The 16,691-nt window shown below is 40.2% G+C and overlaps 2 protein-coding genes across 9 annotated transcripts in view; one reads left to right on the top strand and one right to left on the bottom strand.

Annotated features, from left to right (window-relative positions):
* TMEM87A (transmembrane protein 87A) overlaps positions 1-1,987 on the bottom strand; it is a 44,851-nt gene extending 42,864 nt beyond the window's left edge. The window contains exons 1-2 of one of the 2 annotated variants that reach the window (XM_044231842.1): positions 1,799-1,987; positions 495-555 (exon numbers count right to left, since the gene is read on the bottom strand). In XM_044231842.1, the coding sequence (XP_044087777.1) occupies positions 495-555; positions 1,799-1,954 (217 nt within the window). In that variant the 5' untranslated portion in view covers positions 1,955-1,987. The remainder of the gene's footprint in view (positions 1-494; positions 556-1,798) is intronic. The other variant, XM_044231843.1, reaches the window with a different exon arrangement.
* Positions 1,988-2,028: 41 nt separating this feature from the next.
* The window catches only part of GANC (glucosidase alpha, neutral C), a 72,148-nt gene continuing 57,485 nt past the window's right edge, over positions 2,029-16,691 (top strand). For 4 of the 7 annotated variants that reach the window (XM_044229575.1, XM_044229576.1, XM_044229572.1 and 1 more), the window contains exons 1-5: positions 2,122-2,353; positions 2,709-3,051; positions 4,450-4,512; positions 6,321-6,429; positions 15,724-15,851. In XM_044229575.1, the coding sequence (XP_044085510.1) occupies positions 3,023-3,051; positions 4,450-4,512; positions 6,321-6,429; positions 15,724-15,851 (329 nt within the window). In that variant the 5' untranslated portion in view covers positions 2,122-2,353; positions 2,709-3,022. The other 3 variants (XM_044229573.1, XM_044229579.1, XM_044229577.1) reach the window with 3 other exon arrangements.

Here is a 16,691-nt window from a genome sequence, read left to right as displayed (position 1 = left end):
GACAGACTGGTTTTGTTCTACATAATCCCTATTCCCCGGTAATAGCCTTGAGCTTCCTCTTTCAAAGATCCAAATAAGAAAATACACCTTCTGTAAACAAAGGTTTACTGAACATATGCATTCAGAGTCAAAGGTCTGACAAACCTAAGTCATGTGTTCAGTAAACATCTAACAAGCACACAAAAGCCAAGTCATTGGTATCTCTTTGACACAGGACAGATTAAAACACCATGCAGACAATCAAACAACATAATTGGTCTAACTGTATAAACACCAGAAAAACAAGAGAAGAAAATAAAGTTCACACAAGTATTCCGAAGATTACTCAGTGAAAAGACCTTAATTACACTAAGATGTTTATGCCTAGATAGTGCCAGACTATTAAATTTCAAAGCTTACATTTAGAGTAGGTCAGAGATAGAAACTAGGTAATTTAAAAGTTTAAAGATCACTTAAAAACTCAAACAAAAACTTCATGAAATGCAAAAACTCACATTTCAGGAAGATAGTGGTATTTTTGAACAGGATCTTTCCAAAACTAAAATAATTTTTCCCCTGCAAAGATAAAGGAGAAAGATAATTAGCATCAGATCACTTTAATTCCCAAGGCAGAATATAATTGTTACAAAACCTAAATTTATAAAATGTTTATTTTTCTTAACAATAAAAAATACATGAATATCTTTCCTTTTAGTAAAATTCGACCGCATCCAAACTGCAGAAGTTTGTAGCTTGGTGTAGAGAGACAATTTTTTCCCCACAGACAATGAAGAAAGAACTCTAGAAGCTGCTAGAAATCTCAACCTAAATCTTCAAGTAAATTTCCTTCACTCACTAATCACTGTTCAGAATAACCCAATCATTTCTTCAAATAAACTATTGTATGAGCAGACAGATGAACTTAACTAGTAGCCATTTTACCAACAGTACCTAAAAGTCAGAACCTGAAGATCTTCACCGAATGAACAAAAGCTATTAATGCTTGCCATGTAAAAGCTCAAATGAAATTTCGACATTAGAGCCAGTGAGCAGAGCAGAATGAAACAAAAAGACCACCGTGGTTTCAACAGGAAAAATGCTCTCTGGCATTTCCTGGCTGCATCCGATTTGTTGGCTCGCAGGACTACAGCGCTTACTCAATGAAATTTAAAGGAGGGGAGTAGGAGGACAAAAAGGGTCAAACTATCTAGTAAATCATCCAAAAGAAAGGATACCTTTACCGTATCAAACTTTAGAACAAAATTTCTTCCATTTCAGCCATTCTCATCTTAGAATACATTTTTTAAATGCCTAGGCTTCCTAATCACACAGCAAAGCTTAGAATAACCATTCCAAAGTTCCAATGATATCAAACAACTTTGTTAAGTAGAATCATCCAGTAACAAAAAAGTGCAGAGAAAAAACAGAAAGAAAGACACCTATTTCCAGATCTCTCTCCTGCAACTCGAGGTCACTGGATTCTGAGAAACTTTAGCTGAAAGGGAAACCGTTCTCCACCTTTTCATCAACTTTCCCGTCTCAAGGCATTCAAAGTTCTCTCTGACTTCCCTGGTAAAATACCGTTCCACCATTCTTCTCCGCTCCTGAAGTGGTCCTGGCACTCCCGCTAAACTACCCACAGAAGTGCACAGCTGTCCGCTCCAGGGAGGTGGGTCCCTGCTAACCAGCGACAGAGACGCTCCAGGCAATTCCACTCCTTTGGAAGCGGACTTCAGCGGAACCTTCATGGACCCCGAAGGCCGCCGTAGCCCCACCCCTTGCTCCTCCAGGCTCAGTTGCTTCTTAAGTGAACACTTACCGACGGTATCGGAATGTGCCACTTGGATCGGTCGGCAGCGGCGACAGGTGACGGCCCTACACCGAGGAGCGACAGTGGGGACGGCTGAGCCCCCAGAAGTAGAAGAATGACAGGCAGCCCCTGAAGCCACGCAGCCGCCGCCATCTTCACAGCCATGGAGCGCCTACCGAAAGCATTTCACCTTCTTCCGGTTCGCCCCGCCCTCTTCCGGCCCTGCTCTGGGGGCGGGACCATCCGGGTCCTCGAAACCTCCCGGGGCTTGTTTGTTTGGCCACCCAGCAGCCCCTCCCTAAGGCAGCCGTCACGACCTCGTGTGAGTTTTAGACCGTACAGCGCAGACGTAGTCCTGTGGTTTGCCGGTCACCTTGGAGCATTAGGATGTTTATCAAAAGCTGCCTCCGCTTCTGTCGGCCCTTCTCTCTCCCGGCCCTTAAAGGGTCTGGGGACCAAGCAGGCACCCAGTGTGGCGTTTGGCTCTCTCCTCCTCTCGTTCGCCCCAGCCTCTCATCCGTTCTAGATCAAAGTCAGTCGCTGGGGCCGAAGTCTGGGAAAGCCGTAAGTTTGCCTGTTTGGCGTGTAGTAGTGACTTATCGGTTTTCTGGAGATATTTAAGCAAAGACGGAATTTGGCAGTGGTAGAGTATAAGCACTTACAGAACTGTATCTACTGGAGTAGATACACCCTTTATAAAGACCATTTTAGCCCTGAAAGGGGAAAGCAGAATTTGACCGGGGAACACCAAGCTTCAGCGCAGAGCAGGCCGGCACTTTCTACTAAAAACTGAAAGTGGGTCAGTTTTCAGGATCTGTGGCGTGACGGTCACGGAGATAAACCTGCAGAAGTTTGGCCTGGGTCAGGCAAGCGGTCTCCGTATTTCCTGTTTCTCACGCTCTTGACTTTTCTCCTCTAGGGCTCTTTGAGTACACGCCCCCTCCACCGCAAAGACAGTTTTGATTGCTCAGGAAAGCACTTCTTCGTCGGGCATTCGTAACTAAGAAAATTTGGCTACCTAAATCCATGTAGAAGCGCTAATTTGACCTGGAAAACCGAGGAGTAAGTGCAGATTTGCTACTCCTTAAGGACCTGGAGAGGACTTCATTTCCCAGGACGTGACAGTGGTGAAGTCTTGGTTATAATTTAGAAAGACGGCCAATAGGAGTTTTAAAAAGACCGCGCTTGGCCTTGGCCTGAGCGCTGAAAGCGGGTCGAATTGCCTGGGAAGCCATGGAAGCTGCTGGGAAAGAGGAAATCAGGTAAAGGCCCAGTGGTCCTGCAGGGACTGAATCCAGACAGCAGGGGATGGATAGTAACTGAAAGCAACATTCTGGTTTTGAAGGCTTTACTGGTTGTTGAATGACCTGTTAGTTGCATGTTTCATATTTATGTATTTAATCTTTATAATTTTTTCTCAATTCCCCAGCCCCTCATAAAATACTTTTAGGATGGTTTACAAAACAGTATAAGAGTTGTGATCAGCACTGTAACCTATGAATTTCAAGCATGTTGCTTTCCGTATTCAGCTGTACCCCCATTTCCTGTATTAACAGAGCTCATTCTTCAAAGCTGGAAAGCAAAAAGACTAAATTTCTCAAATCTTTGCAGACTTGATTAAAAGAAACACTGACAAAGACTGCATCAGTGAAGGATTTGATGACTTCCAAAAAATAATTTTTTAGTACAGCCAAGTGTATCTGTGTGGGCTTGTTTTCCTATCTGGAAATTTGTGTTCAATCATAGTTTTCTACATATTCATAAACATGCTGACTGTAGCTGTATTCAGTAACATGTCTGCTTGAAGGCCAGTGGTTTTCCCCCTCCTTACAGTCTATGGTTGTTTTAATCATATGGAGGCTAATTTATTTTTTTAAAGATTTTATTTTTAAGTAATCTGTACCCAACACGGGGCTCTCGAACTCAGAACCCCAAGACCAAGATGCTTCACTGACCGACTGAGTAATCCAGCTAGGTGCCACTGGAAGCTAATTTAAATACATATTCTCTAGCAGCAATTTGTATGTATCTTATTCATGGTCTGTTCCAGAAACAACTATTCTAGGAACTTGGTTTTAAAAAGTGTTGACTCCTAATTGTCAGCATAATTCAAAAACAAAAGATTTTCCTTTTATATCTGTTTCTATTATTCTAGCCCCTTGCACATACCTCTGTTGAAGTATTTGTCAGGTTGATTTGTACTTGTTGGTTAGGCTCTTGTAGGAAGCTCAGACACATTCCTTCCTATCTTCCTCAGGGCCTAGCACTCAGTAAGAATATTCTGAAAATATTTTATTGAATAAGTAGGTGGATTGTTTTCGTTTCGTTTGGGTTTTTTTGTGATTTTGCTTCCTCTGATTTTATTATTGTAGTCATAGCCTTCAGTCATTATTTTAAAAGAATCCTTCCTTATAAGTGACAGTACTTTTTCCAGTGTTTCAGTGTATTCCCAGAACTTGATATTTTGTTGTTTACCTTGTGTGATTTACAAAAGGATGTTACTCTGCAGCACACAGGCTATCGTATTATGTCATAGTCAAGGCACAGTTTTGCATTGCAGAAGTTTATTACCTAAGTTCATGCTGTAGTTAGAGAAGGAACAAAAATTGGATTCACAAACTTTGGAGAAAATAAATTTCTTAAAATGTCTTTTTATTTAGTGTTGAAGATGAAGCTGTGGATAAAAACATTTTCAAAGATTGCAACAAGATTGCTTTCTACAGGTAAGAAGAGGAAATGTGTTACCTGATCAAAACATTCCAATATTGCAATGTTTGTAGGCTTTTTAAGGAAAGGGTCAGTTAGGAAATGTAGTCATTAAGAAATTCATCAGACAGGAGACATTCATCTTTATACACTTATTACTGTCTTATTTAAATTTCAAAGTAAATACATATCTTATTTTAAAAGTGTTTATATTTTTTTTAAGATTTTATTTATTTATTTGACAGGAGAGAGATCACAAGTAGGCAGAGAGGCAGGCAGAGAGAGAGAGAGAAGCAGGCTCCCCGCTGAGCAGAGAGCCCGATGTGGGACTCAATCCCAGGACCCCAAGATCACGACCTGAGCTGAGGGCAGAGGCTTTAACCCACTGAGCCACCCACGTGCCCAAAAGTGTTTATATCTTTGAACAGATAATACTTCTATAGGTTTCAGAAGTCAAATTATATAAAAAGATATACTTTGAAAAGGGTTACTCCCATGCCTGTCTCCCTTCACCCCATTCCACATATTATCCCTCTAAGTAATCAGATTTATTAGTTTCTTATTTATCCTCCCAGTATTTCTTTTTGTAAATACATATATTCTTACATCATTGCCTTTCTTCTAACAAGTCACTTCCTATATATGTTGTGTTCTTTTTTTCTGCTTTATACTTTATTCTGAAGAGCTCTGCATGAGTGTATAGAGATTGTCCTCTCTTTTTCTGGCTGTGTAGTATTCTATTGGGTAGATGTACAATGATTTATTGTTCTCCTTCCTATTGCTAGATCCTTGAGTTTTTAATCTTTTAGCTATAAAGTCATGCCATAATGAAAAGCTATACATATGTCATTTCCTGCATCTGCAAGTGTATTTATAGGATTAATTTCCAGGAATGGTATTGCTGCATCAAAGAATGAATACATTTAAAATTGTACCTATTACCAGAGACACCCCCATAGGGATTGTACCGTTTTATGCCCTAATCACCACTGTATAAGATTACCTGTTTCCCCAGAGCCTCAGAAAATATTTCTTTAAAATACTTTTGTTGAATATCTGTCTTTGTGTGATCCTAAACCTGAAACCACCAAAAATTGTATCCTATGTTGGGACGCCTGGGTGGCTCAGTTGGTTAAGCAGCTGCCTTCGGCTCAGGTCATGATCCCAGCGTCCTGGGATCAAGTCCCACATCGGGCTCCTTGCTCGGCAGGGAGCCTGCTTCTCCCTCTGCCTCTGCCTGCCTCTCTGTCTGCCTGTGCTCGCTCTCTCTCCCTCTCTCTCTGACAAATAAATAAATAAAATCTTTTAAAAAAAAAATTGTATCCTATGTTACAAATTTCTAATTTATTCACACTGCTCTAAAGGAAGAAAATCAGATCACTTAAATTCTGAATAGGTACCTTAGAGGGAATTCTATAGGGAACTCTTGGTCATTTTGTAAAGTCGCTGGATTATATTGGATTTCCATAAGAATTTATTGAGTTTCTATTAAAGTGTACATTTTGTGGAAGGAGGGAGGGAAATTAACAAGCTAATAAATGTCATCTATGAAAACTGCCCCACCTTCTCAATAAAGGGGACAAAATGCCATCCTCGGACAGTGCTTTGTTGGGCAATTACATTCATATTATTCTTATTCATACTAATTTTATTAGCACTCTAATAACAAAGTACTCCTGTTAGTACTTTATGAGAGTACTAATACTGTGTGGACCCAGTTCATTTACCATCATAGTGAATTTTAATGACTTCCACATGATAATATAGTCTTGGATGCTGACAGTCACAAATAATTCTTGGGTATTTATATTCTGTATATCTACAGGCGTCAGAAACAGCAGCTCTCCAGGAGATCAACCTATAAGGCATCACTAGACTCAGCCACGACAGGCAAAGACAGCACCAAGTTCCGAATCATCAATGAAACAACCAAGGTGAGAGAGAAGTATTTTCTACAGAGAATTATTTGTTCCTATATTAAGTTGGGTTTGAATGAAGTAAAGTTCCACAAAGGCTAATAATTAAAACTATGTATGCTTCAAAAATAAACTTTGTTGAAAAAGTAATGTCATCTTTTTTGGATCTATACTAATACTACTTTAAAAGTAATGTGAATATTAACTTACCTATTGCCTCTGTATCATATGCTTTCCTACATGTTATTTCCTTTTAATTAGTCCTCATAATACAGAATAGTGACTAGAAAGTCACCTGCTCAAAGTCAGAGTCAAGTTTTCCCTTGGCTTCTGTCAACTCTGTCAAGTACCCATGTTCTGTTACTGTTACACAGTGTGGAGTTGAGCATGCAAATGAGCAAGGTCTGGGTTCAGGGACTGTCCAAACTTCAGGGGAGCAAGGGACTATATAGTTGAAAACCTAAGTTTTCAAATGTGCTGTCTTCCTGGGCTGCTTCACTAGCAGATCATCCTGGTTATTACATACTGAAAGGATGAGAGCAGGTTTAAGTACTTTTTCTCACTTGTCAAGTCATCATGCTACTTCAGAAGGGCCAGTCACAGAAGAAGTGCACAATGGGCTAAGCCAGAAAGTAAGGCCTTGCCCAAGTACCCAGGCTCCCAGCCAGACCCTCACTGTCTCAAGAAGCTTCGGATGCTTCTAAGGCCTCTCAAACAAATCTGGCTTAATTGGTAGTTCATGTAACTAAAAGACATACTTAAAGCCATGCAGTCTAGGTTCCGTAACAGGCAACTGAGAATAAATCCCCCCTTTTCCTGCAAAGTTGTGAGAGCTCTCCCTGTGGCATAGCTGTCGTCCCATGGTGCTACACTGAGGAACCTCTTCAGGGAAGACAGAATAAAAACTGCTCCACAGCAGCGGGTCCTCTAGAAGGTATGAGGAACATACCTTCCATATGAAGTTTTAGGAAATTTCACTATTTCATAAATGTGGGATTTTCTAACATACTTCTCTTGCCCAAATTCAAAATAAGGGCTAAAATCATATCAATAGTTCTGTGTTCTCTATCCCTGTCCCCAACTTCTTGTTACTTAAGAGTGTGTTATGGTAGCTATATGCTTAGTTCATGTCTCTTAACTACACAGATGGGATGGTGAACCTTTCTCTGAAACTTTGTGCTGCTTTTATACCACCTTTTTTTTTCTGGAGGAATTTGCCCCCTTGCTTGGCATTTTTGATGTCTTTTAGTTCTCAGCTCATGGTTCTCCCTCACCCCCACTGCAGTAGGTCCTCATACATAGGTCCTCTCCAACTGATCCAAGTCTGTACTAATCATTTTTTTTTTTTTAAGCATAGTTTGATAGCTATTCATGGGAAGACATGGAGTAGCACTGATTTCCTTCCTGGAGAGCCACCGGCCATTTGCATGTGGTCTAATAGCCTGACACCCAGCCAAACCTCTGTATTCAGTGTCAGCAGAAACACTTGGCTCCAGAAAAGGCAGAGAGTCCACTAGAAACCTTCCAGGAGTCATAGTCATTAAGCCTGCCACCAGATGTTAGATACCTTTCTTTTTTCTTTGTTTTTTTTTCGTTTGGGGTTTTTGTTTGTTTGTTTGTTTGATGTCATTTGCTCCTTTTCCTTCCTGTCTCCAGTGTGCCTAAACCCAGAGAGTTGTAGCTATCCGATAGGGCAAAAATCACTTTCTATCCTTGGGGTCCCTTGGTATATTGAGCATCTGAACATCCAACATCATGAAGACTCATGATGAAGCAAAGAAAATGAGGCAAAAGCACTCTGTGGGCCAGAATGCAAATGTCCATGCATCTTGATACAGCACAGTTAGTGGTGGATCCCCACACACAACATTTTTTTTTTTTAAGATTTTATTTATTTATTTGACAGAGATCACAAGTAGGCAGAGACACAGGCAGAGAGAGAGGGGGAAGCAGGCTCCCTGCTGAGCAGAGAGCCTGATGCGGGCAGGGCTCGATCCCAGGACCCTGGGATCATGACCTGAGCTGAAGGCAGAGGCTTTAACCCACTGAGCCACCCAGGTGCCCCCCCTACACAACATTTTACAAAACTGTAGATCAGTTCTCTCCATACATGCCTCTTGGAGCCTGAAAACGTGAGAGACAGTGCTATTCAGGTCAGGTGCCAGAGCCAGAGTCTACCAGATCTAGATCCTTCCAAGGAAAAGAAGTGACAATCCAGGACAACCCATAGAATCTCAGCATAAGATAGCACATGGCTCAGAAGGAAGTTGAGAAGCCCAACAAGCAAGGACAGGTTATCCAGGATGTCAGCAACATGGCTTCCACGACTGAGAACTTCGAGGACCCCTTGGAACAGACTTTATGTTCAGGAATTAGAAATATTGGGGCTGCATAGAGAATCTACATGCTCTAATCTCAGGCAAATCTGTAGGTTTAGGGGGTCACCCTGAAATTCTGAGCTTAATTCCAATTTAATGTTTTCCTTGTCACCTGGAGTTGAGATGACTAAGAGGGACTCAGGATTTCATGTTCTCTGTCAGCGTGATAGGGACAATGAGGACCCAGACAGTAATTTCTAAAGTTGTCTGAACCTTGTATCCAGCTCACTGTATAGACAAGCAGCCTCGATTTGAAGTGGTTTCTGGGATGTAATGGGTATTTCATGGGAGATTTCACTTTAAGGCATGGTATTGGTGTAGTCTGGAGATTTAAAATAAGCTGCACATGTCTACTTATTCAGAACGATAGCTTTTTACTTCAGGTTCAGAGAGACAGAGTCCAAAGTCTAAGAGGATCATATTCAGCTCAAAGCGGCAGTTCTCAGATTTCATTGATCCAGCAGATTCTGACAAACAGCGTTCTTACTGTCTCTGCCTGCCCCCACACCATTACAGCTCTTAAAGCAGTAACTTTGTTATCAAGATATATTGTTAATTTTTTAAATCTTCTCAATCCCTTCCCCTAACATAAGCAACCAGGAAACAGAACCAGCTTCATTCAACGTTGTCTTAGCTCAGGCTCCCATAACAAAATACTGTAGACGGGGTATCTTAAACAACAGACACTGATTTGCCATAGTTCTAGAGCTGGGAAATCCAAAATGAAGGTAACTTTCGGGAACCTTTTCCTGGCTTAGAAGACTTAGAAGAGTACCATCTTCTTACTGTATTTTCAGATAGTGGGGAGAGAGTGAATTCTCTGGTTTCTTCTTCTAAGGGCACTTATAATCCCATCATAACCCCACCCTCATGACTTTATCTAAATCTAATCACTTTCCAAAAGCCCCTTCTCCAAATACCATCATACTGAGGGGTAGTGCTTCAATATACGAATTTGGAGATGAGGGGGGAGACACAATTCAATCTGTAGCAACCATGATGTTCCTGGGATATGGTCTTGTTACAGAACAAGCCGAAGGGTGGCCCTGTGTATTGTCTCCAGCTCAGGACATCTAGGCTTTGAAAAAAAGGCAGTTGTAAGTTAAACGGCCCAAGTTTTTTCACACAGGGTCCCGGGATAGTATGTTGCCTATTCCTGATGAAGAAATAATCAGGTAGATATCTGGTAAAGAGACTTCCAAAAGAAAGCTAACAGTAAAATGTTGACTGTTTTTTAGAGCTGTTTTTTTCTATTACCAATTTTTTTTTTTTTTTTACTTTCTGTGAAAATTTGACCTAGATTGAGAAACAGGGAAGACCCAGTCTTGTGACTTCAAAGCAGAGCAGTTTATTCTGTCCTCTGAGTCTAGCAAAAAAGCATGCTAGCAAGGCTATCTGGAACAAACCTGTGTCTTTGGTCTGCTTTTATATTGCCAGTTTTGAGGCTTTCTCATGACATGGATGACTTTTTAGCACTACATTTACTTTCCTTTGCAGCCTGTTGGCGAGTTTTCACCAGAGACTCCATTTCTGGCAGCATCTCCAAGGATGCAGGGATATCTCTGAGCACCCCCATGAAGATCCCCCTTGCCTTTGCCTCTGAGCCTAATGAAATGGGATTTTGCCCAACCAGCCGCCCCTTCAGCTGATGAGGAAGAACTACCACTTGTTAGCCAGTACTGCTTCTGCAGAAACGGCCATGAATAGGCAGCTAATTTGGGAACTAGCCAAACACCCAGAAACAAACCTGGACAGGCTAACTGTCCTTAGGGAACAGCCTAATGCCCAGCGTGAACTTGCCAGCATTCTCTGTAGAGAATCAGTGCTTGCAGTAAATCAACTGGCTGCAACAATGGAAGAAGCAATTAGTGCCCTATGGCAATGTAATGAACTCTTAGACCGTTCTCTGAATCCCGGGAGATGTTGATCAACAACTAGCTAACTCTTGTAGGCCCTTTAGGTGAACTATTCCTTAGAGTATAGTGAAGACAAGACACCTGGTGCCAGAGGAAAGGCAAGATCTGTATCCATCAAGGAGAAGTTGACGGGCTCATAATTTCCATTCCTAATACCCACTGCTATTTTTAACATGTGTTCTAGGGCTGTTCTGTTAACTCTTGTCAGTCTCTACTAGTTGTGACTCCCAGTTCTGGGTAAATAACAGATTTTGTTTTCGTGTAATTGTGACCGTCCACTACTTGAATACAAAGATAAGTCTGTTTCTACCACCATGATTTTTACAACCTGGTATTTTTGCCCATGTGGCCAAAAACAACAAGAAGCTTAATTTATGGATGACAGACTACCAGGTTTTGTTTTTATTACGTATGAAAGAAATCAGGTACAAAAAGAGAATACTCTTTCCCAGCCTATGAGAAAGAAATCTATAAATAAAGCTTTATGAAAAACCAAATGGAGATTTGCAGTATTAAAAGGAACCTCTAAATGGGTCCCTTTCTCTGAGGATTTATCTCAGTGTAGATGGACATTTACAGATTTTAAATGTTTTTAAGGGAACAAAATCCATACTGTGTCATTATTTAAAATGCTCTGTTACACATTTCTTCACTTAGTTTACATAAATCCATCTTACTGCAACTTGAGTGTAATTGCTACTATGATCTAAGTATTCACACTAACTTCTAGTTTACACAGTCTAGCTTCTGTAAGTTAACATATCTTTTCATTGTCATTTACAGTCATCACTGACAGAAGAAAGAGATGCCATCATTTATTTGTATATTACTCTTTCATAAGTGTCCAGACAGGAAAAGAAAAGGAATATATAGAGAAATTCTTAATGTGTTAGGAGAATGTAACATTCATATCCAGGCTTTTTGACATGAGCAAGAATTGGGCAATAACTGGCAATTGAGAAACCCAGAGAAGTGGTTTTTAAACTGTCACCCAGGTCTCCGTGGAGGTGTCTCAGGGCTCAATTCAGGAAGGGGCTCAAAGGTGGGGCCCTCCAAGCTACTCCCCACTGTCTTTAACCCACGTAGCTTTGTTTATTGGACTTCTGAAAATCTGTTGCTGTTTAAAAAAACGTTTTTAAGTCAATGAAAACAGCATGAGCCAGCGATGCCTGGGTGGCTCAGTTGGTTAAGCGGCTGCCTTAAGCTCAGGTCATGATCCCAGGTTCCTTGAACTCCTTGCTCAGCAGAGAGCCTGCTTCTCCCCCTGCCTGCTCTGCCTGCCACTCTGCCTGCTTGTGCTCTTGCTCTCTGACAAATAAATAAATAAAATCTTTTTTAAAAATTAAAATTAAAACATACTGATTAAAGGAGGGAAAAAAAAAACAGCATGAGCCAGATCATAGAAATAGAGCATACTAATGTCTAAGGAGATTATATGCTTAGAACATGAAAGATATGTCAGTAATGGTAGGAGATATGAATGAATCTGAATATCAACCCTGGAAAGGATTGCCCACTGGGGAAAAAATCATTTGCTTAATTGAGCTAGAACGAAAACAAAATGGAGCTTTGACTCTGATTTGTGTGTTTGGTTATAAAAAGTTATTATAGTAAAAGTAAAAGCAGGGTTATTAACTACCTCCTCATAGAATTAGGATTCTTTCCTGAGTTGCAGCCTCAAGAACAGAACATACAGACCAATCTTTGTTTGTTTGTTTTTATTCTTTTAAATGTGAGAGCAACTAAAACTGGGAGGATCTCTGAGTACAGAAATGGGGTGTAGTTGATCATCATAGGTAGGCAGCCTGTGTGCCCTCTACTTAGGATGTTTCATGCTCATTTGGCCTCCCCAAAGTCCTGCTAGTTCCTGAAGGTCCTGCTCCTCCAGAGACAGCCCAGAACCCCTGTCCTTACAGTCATCATCAGTATTCCCTTGATCCTCTCCCTCAGCACTTACAGCATGTTTTATGTTTACCGTGTTTCATCTGTAAATTGCAATTTCCCTCTAAGAGTTTGGTCATCTTTTTCACAGCACATCACCATATCAGATGCCAAATAAATGTTAGTTGAATTTGAGAGCAATGACAATACAGGTCTCACTTAGGAGATAACACATAATCTAACAGAATTTCAACTATACTTGTGTTTGAGCACATTTTTAAATCTTAGAATTCTGATGGCACACTTGAAGTCATTAAGTTTACGAAAGAACATTAGACATGAAAGGAATAATTACATTATGATTGGGGTGGAGGGAAGGGTGATGCTGGTCAAAGCGTAACTTCCAGCTGTACATGAAATAAGTTCTGGGGATTCTCCTGTATAGCATAGTGATTATAACTAATGTTATTCTATTATATACTTGAAAGTTGCTAGAAGAGTAGATCATAAATGTCATCACAAAAAAGAGATAATAATTATGTGATACAATGCAGTTGTTAGCTAATGCTGTAGTGATTATCATCTTGTAATATGTAAGTATCAAATCAACCCAGTATATACCTTAAATCTGTACAATATGTATCTCAATAAAATTAGAAAAAATAATTATGTTATGCTCACTACTACCCTACTATTGTGCTATCTTAAGAATTATCTGTAAAAGTAGCTACAGCCACTGTACTTTTTATCTGGTCACTCTTATGTGTAATGTCACTGCTTAAGTGCCCTGACTACTTTCCTATTATTCCCAAGAGGCAAAGTCCCAGAGAAATTTTTTTTTTTTTTTTAGTGTGATAGTCTCCCTGCTTCCTATCTTACTTGCACCACAGTGTACCTGTTCTGGACTAGGTCACACAGCATGCCCACGTTAGCCTTTCATTGAACAGATGTTACAGTAACAGTACATGTACCCAAGTGTAACCAGAATTTGGTACCATATGAAGGATTTAATGGAGGATTTGCTGTTAATCACTGCTATATGGAAGAGTGGTTGAAAACTGCCAAAATATTTATCTGATCAAGCTTTTTTGAGAAAGACTGTAGCTGTGTGTTGGGAGTTGCTTGCTCTCAGAATCCCAAATAATTTGATTTGGGGAAAGAAGAGGAGCCTCATCTAACACTGGCAGGTGATACTTTATACTTTTGAGTCCTTTTTTGGCAGGGAGAGTTGGTAAAATTAATCATAAAGTAAACAGCATTTTTGTAAGATATGCATGGAGGTTTGGAAGGTTGGTCACATCTGACCCTTTTTTAAAACTGCCCATTAGAGTGAATCAAAGGGGAACCATAGGTTAGAAAAGCAAATTCTCAGGCATAGCCCCATAACCATACCTTAAGAGTCAATAGAGTAAAAGAATGTTCCATAGGTCAGGTGCCCATTGAAATCTAAGGAATTGCAGAAGGCACTGAAAAATGGGCAGATTCATTAAATGCCTGCAGACTCCAGAATATCTATGAGGAGAAAACTTGTCATATGAAACTGAGATATGACTTGGCCTTTCCCATTATTCTCAAGTAAACTGGATTTCCTAACTACATAAATGAATGGAAAACAAAAGTCCATAAGATCCTAGATTTTTTTTTAAAGAGTTTATTTATTTATTTGACAGACAGAGATCACAAGTAGGCAGAGAGCCAGGCAGAGGGGGTGGGAAGCAGGCTCCCTGCTGAGCAGAGAGCCTGATGCGGGGCTCCATCCCAGGACCCTGAGATCATGACCTGAGCCAAAGGCAGAGGCTTAACCCACTGAGCCACTCAGGTGCCCCTAGACTTTTTTTCTTAAAATTCCATGTCTGATTCTAGTGTATATATAAATAAAGATGACTGCATATTAAAAAATACATATTTCTCTGATCTAGATGCCTCGTTTTGAAACCTAAAACTAGCCACTTCTATTTGCCTGAGGTTTGATGTTTTGTGTTTTATTTCTCAATTCCTATATTCTCTATTTCTTTGTTGCTTCCATGTCCCACTGTAGGCAGAATTTTACCTAAATTCCCCAGCCTCTTAAGAAAGCTGCGAGTATCTCGGGCGCCTGGGTGGCTCAGTGGGTTAAGCTGCTGCCTTCGGCTCAGGTCGTGATCTCAGGGTCCTGGGATCGAGTCCCGCATCGGGCTCTCTGCTCAGCGGGGGGCCTGCTTCCCTTCCCCTCTCTCTGCCTGCCTCTCTGCCTACTGTGATCTCTCTCTCTCTCTCTCTCTCTCTGTCAAATAAATAAATAAATAAATAAATCTTAAAAAAAAAAAAAAAAAAAAAGAAAGCTGGGAGTATCTCAACCTCTTGAAAAAGTTGAATTTTACCTGAATTCCCCAGCCTCTTAAGAAAGCTGAGAATATTCCAGCCTCTTGAGAAAGTTCCCCAGACCTTATTCCCAGGTATACAGGGAATCCCTTGATTTTAGTATAGCAAGGCTTAATCATCTATCCTAGGGAACCCCCGTGACCACTATTTTATTCTCTATTCCTTTCCATTCTGTGGCTTGTTATCCTTCATCTTCCATTCAGTTGGAATCCAGTTGTCCTACTTTTAAGAACAGGTTCTTAAGATAGCTGCAGTTTGTCATAGATACAGGGCCAGAGGTCCCAGTTTTCCAAAAGCAGTTTCAGTTTATGTCCATCATTCTGTATAATTATTAATAGAGACCTCTTTCATCTTTGAAGGTCCTGGTATGGACAATTACATGTTTGCCTAGCCATAGCACAAATAAAAGGTATTTCTTGCTCTACACCAGGTACAGCCAAACAAGTACATACAAGGATTGGGGAGCTTTTTCCTTTATGATTTCCTTTGTTCCCCAGTTTATTTGGCCTATAATAATTCAAACATAGCTTCATTTTTTTTTAAGATTTTATTTATTTGAGAAAGAGAGAGGGGAAGGGAGCATGAGCAGGGGAAGGTGCAAAGTGAAAAGCTGACTCTCAGGCCCCTGGGATCATGACCTGAGCTGAAGGCAGATGCTTAACTGACTGAGCCACCCAGGTGCCCCAAACATAGTTTCTAATTACTGCAATTTGACAGTAGAACCAACCATCATTGGGCTAATAACCTACTGAAATTAATCTCGTGTCTGTTCCCAGGTTCCCCTTATGGCTGAAATTTATGGTATAGAGGGAAATATTTTCAGGCTTAAAATCAATGAGGAAACTCCCCTGAAACCCAGGTATGAGGTTCCCGATGTACTCACAAGCAAGCCCAGCACTGTAAGGTAAGCCAAGGAACAAGAGAACTTGGATACACCCTCAATATGGGCTTTTATCATACAATGAGTAGCAGATTTTGTATGTGCCTCCTGTTTTCTCTATTCAAAGCTACCATCATTTGCCAAGTTTGTGTTCAGTAATTTGGCGATAAATTTATCCATTTTGTATGTTATCCATTCTGTTTTCTCTTCTTGTGCTGTGACTGATCGGCCCTTATAAATGGGGAGAGGCAGAACTTTTGATGCTTGCTGTCCTTTTCACAAAGAAAAGGATTCATCAATCTGACTTTGGGAATAAGTAGAAGCAGAGCTATTTAATTTCCTCAATTTAGTGGCAGGGCTCCAGAGATCTAATGCACTAGCCAAACATGCTTACTGTAATTTATACAGTTAGGCTGACTCACTTTTAATTAATGGTAGTCTCAGAAGTCTAACATGTAATTTGATTGAGAGTCAGAGATAAATTAATAATCAGTGTCTAAGTGAAAAAAAAAACTTCGGGGATTAAAAAGTATTTTCCACGTCACTGCAGCATCTTGTTCAGTTCTCAGCACACCTTCCAGTGATATTTCAGCTTGGTTCTGCCTGTTGATTCCTGTTATTTCTTTTATATATTATTTCACCAAGGGAATAGAAGATTATGCCAGATGCTTTAATTTTCACTATATTATTATCATAGTTTTATGTAGATTATTTTTTCCATAAAAATTTAATAAAGTCAGTAAATTATAGGGATAAATTATTTCTATTATAGTAGAATCATCATAAATTCAGAATAGGTCTGTCTATTCATTGAGCTGCTACTATATGCCAAGAACTTAGGAAACAGGAATTAAAGAGAGACTC

Source organism: Neovison vison, chromosome 13, assembly GCF_020171115.1.
Source record: "Neovison vison isolate M4711 chromosome 13, ASM_NN_V1, whole genome shotgun sequence".
NCBI lineage: Eukaryota > Metazoa > Chordata > Mammalia > Carnivora > Mustelidae > Neogale > Neogale vison.
The sequence above is the reverse complement of the archived record's forward strand: the minus strand, read 5'-3'. Positions and strand labels throughout refer to the sequence as shown.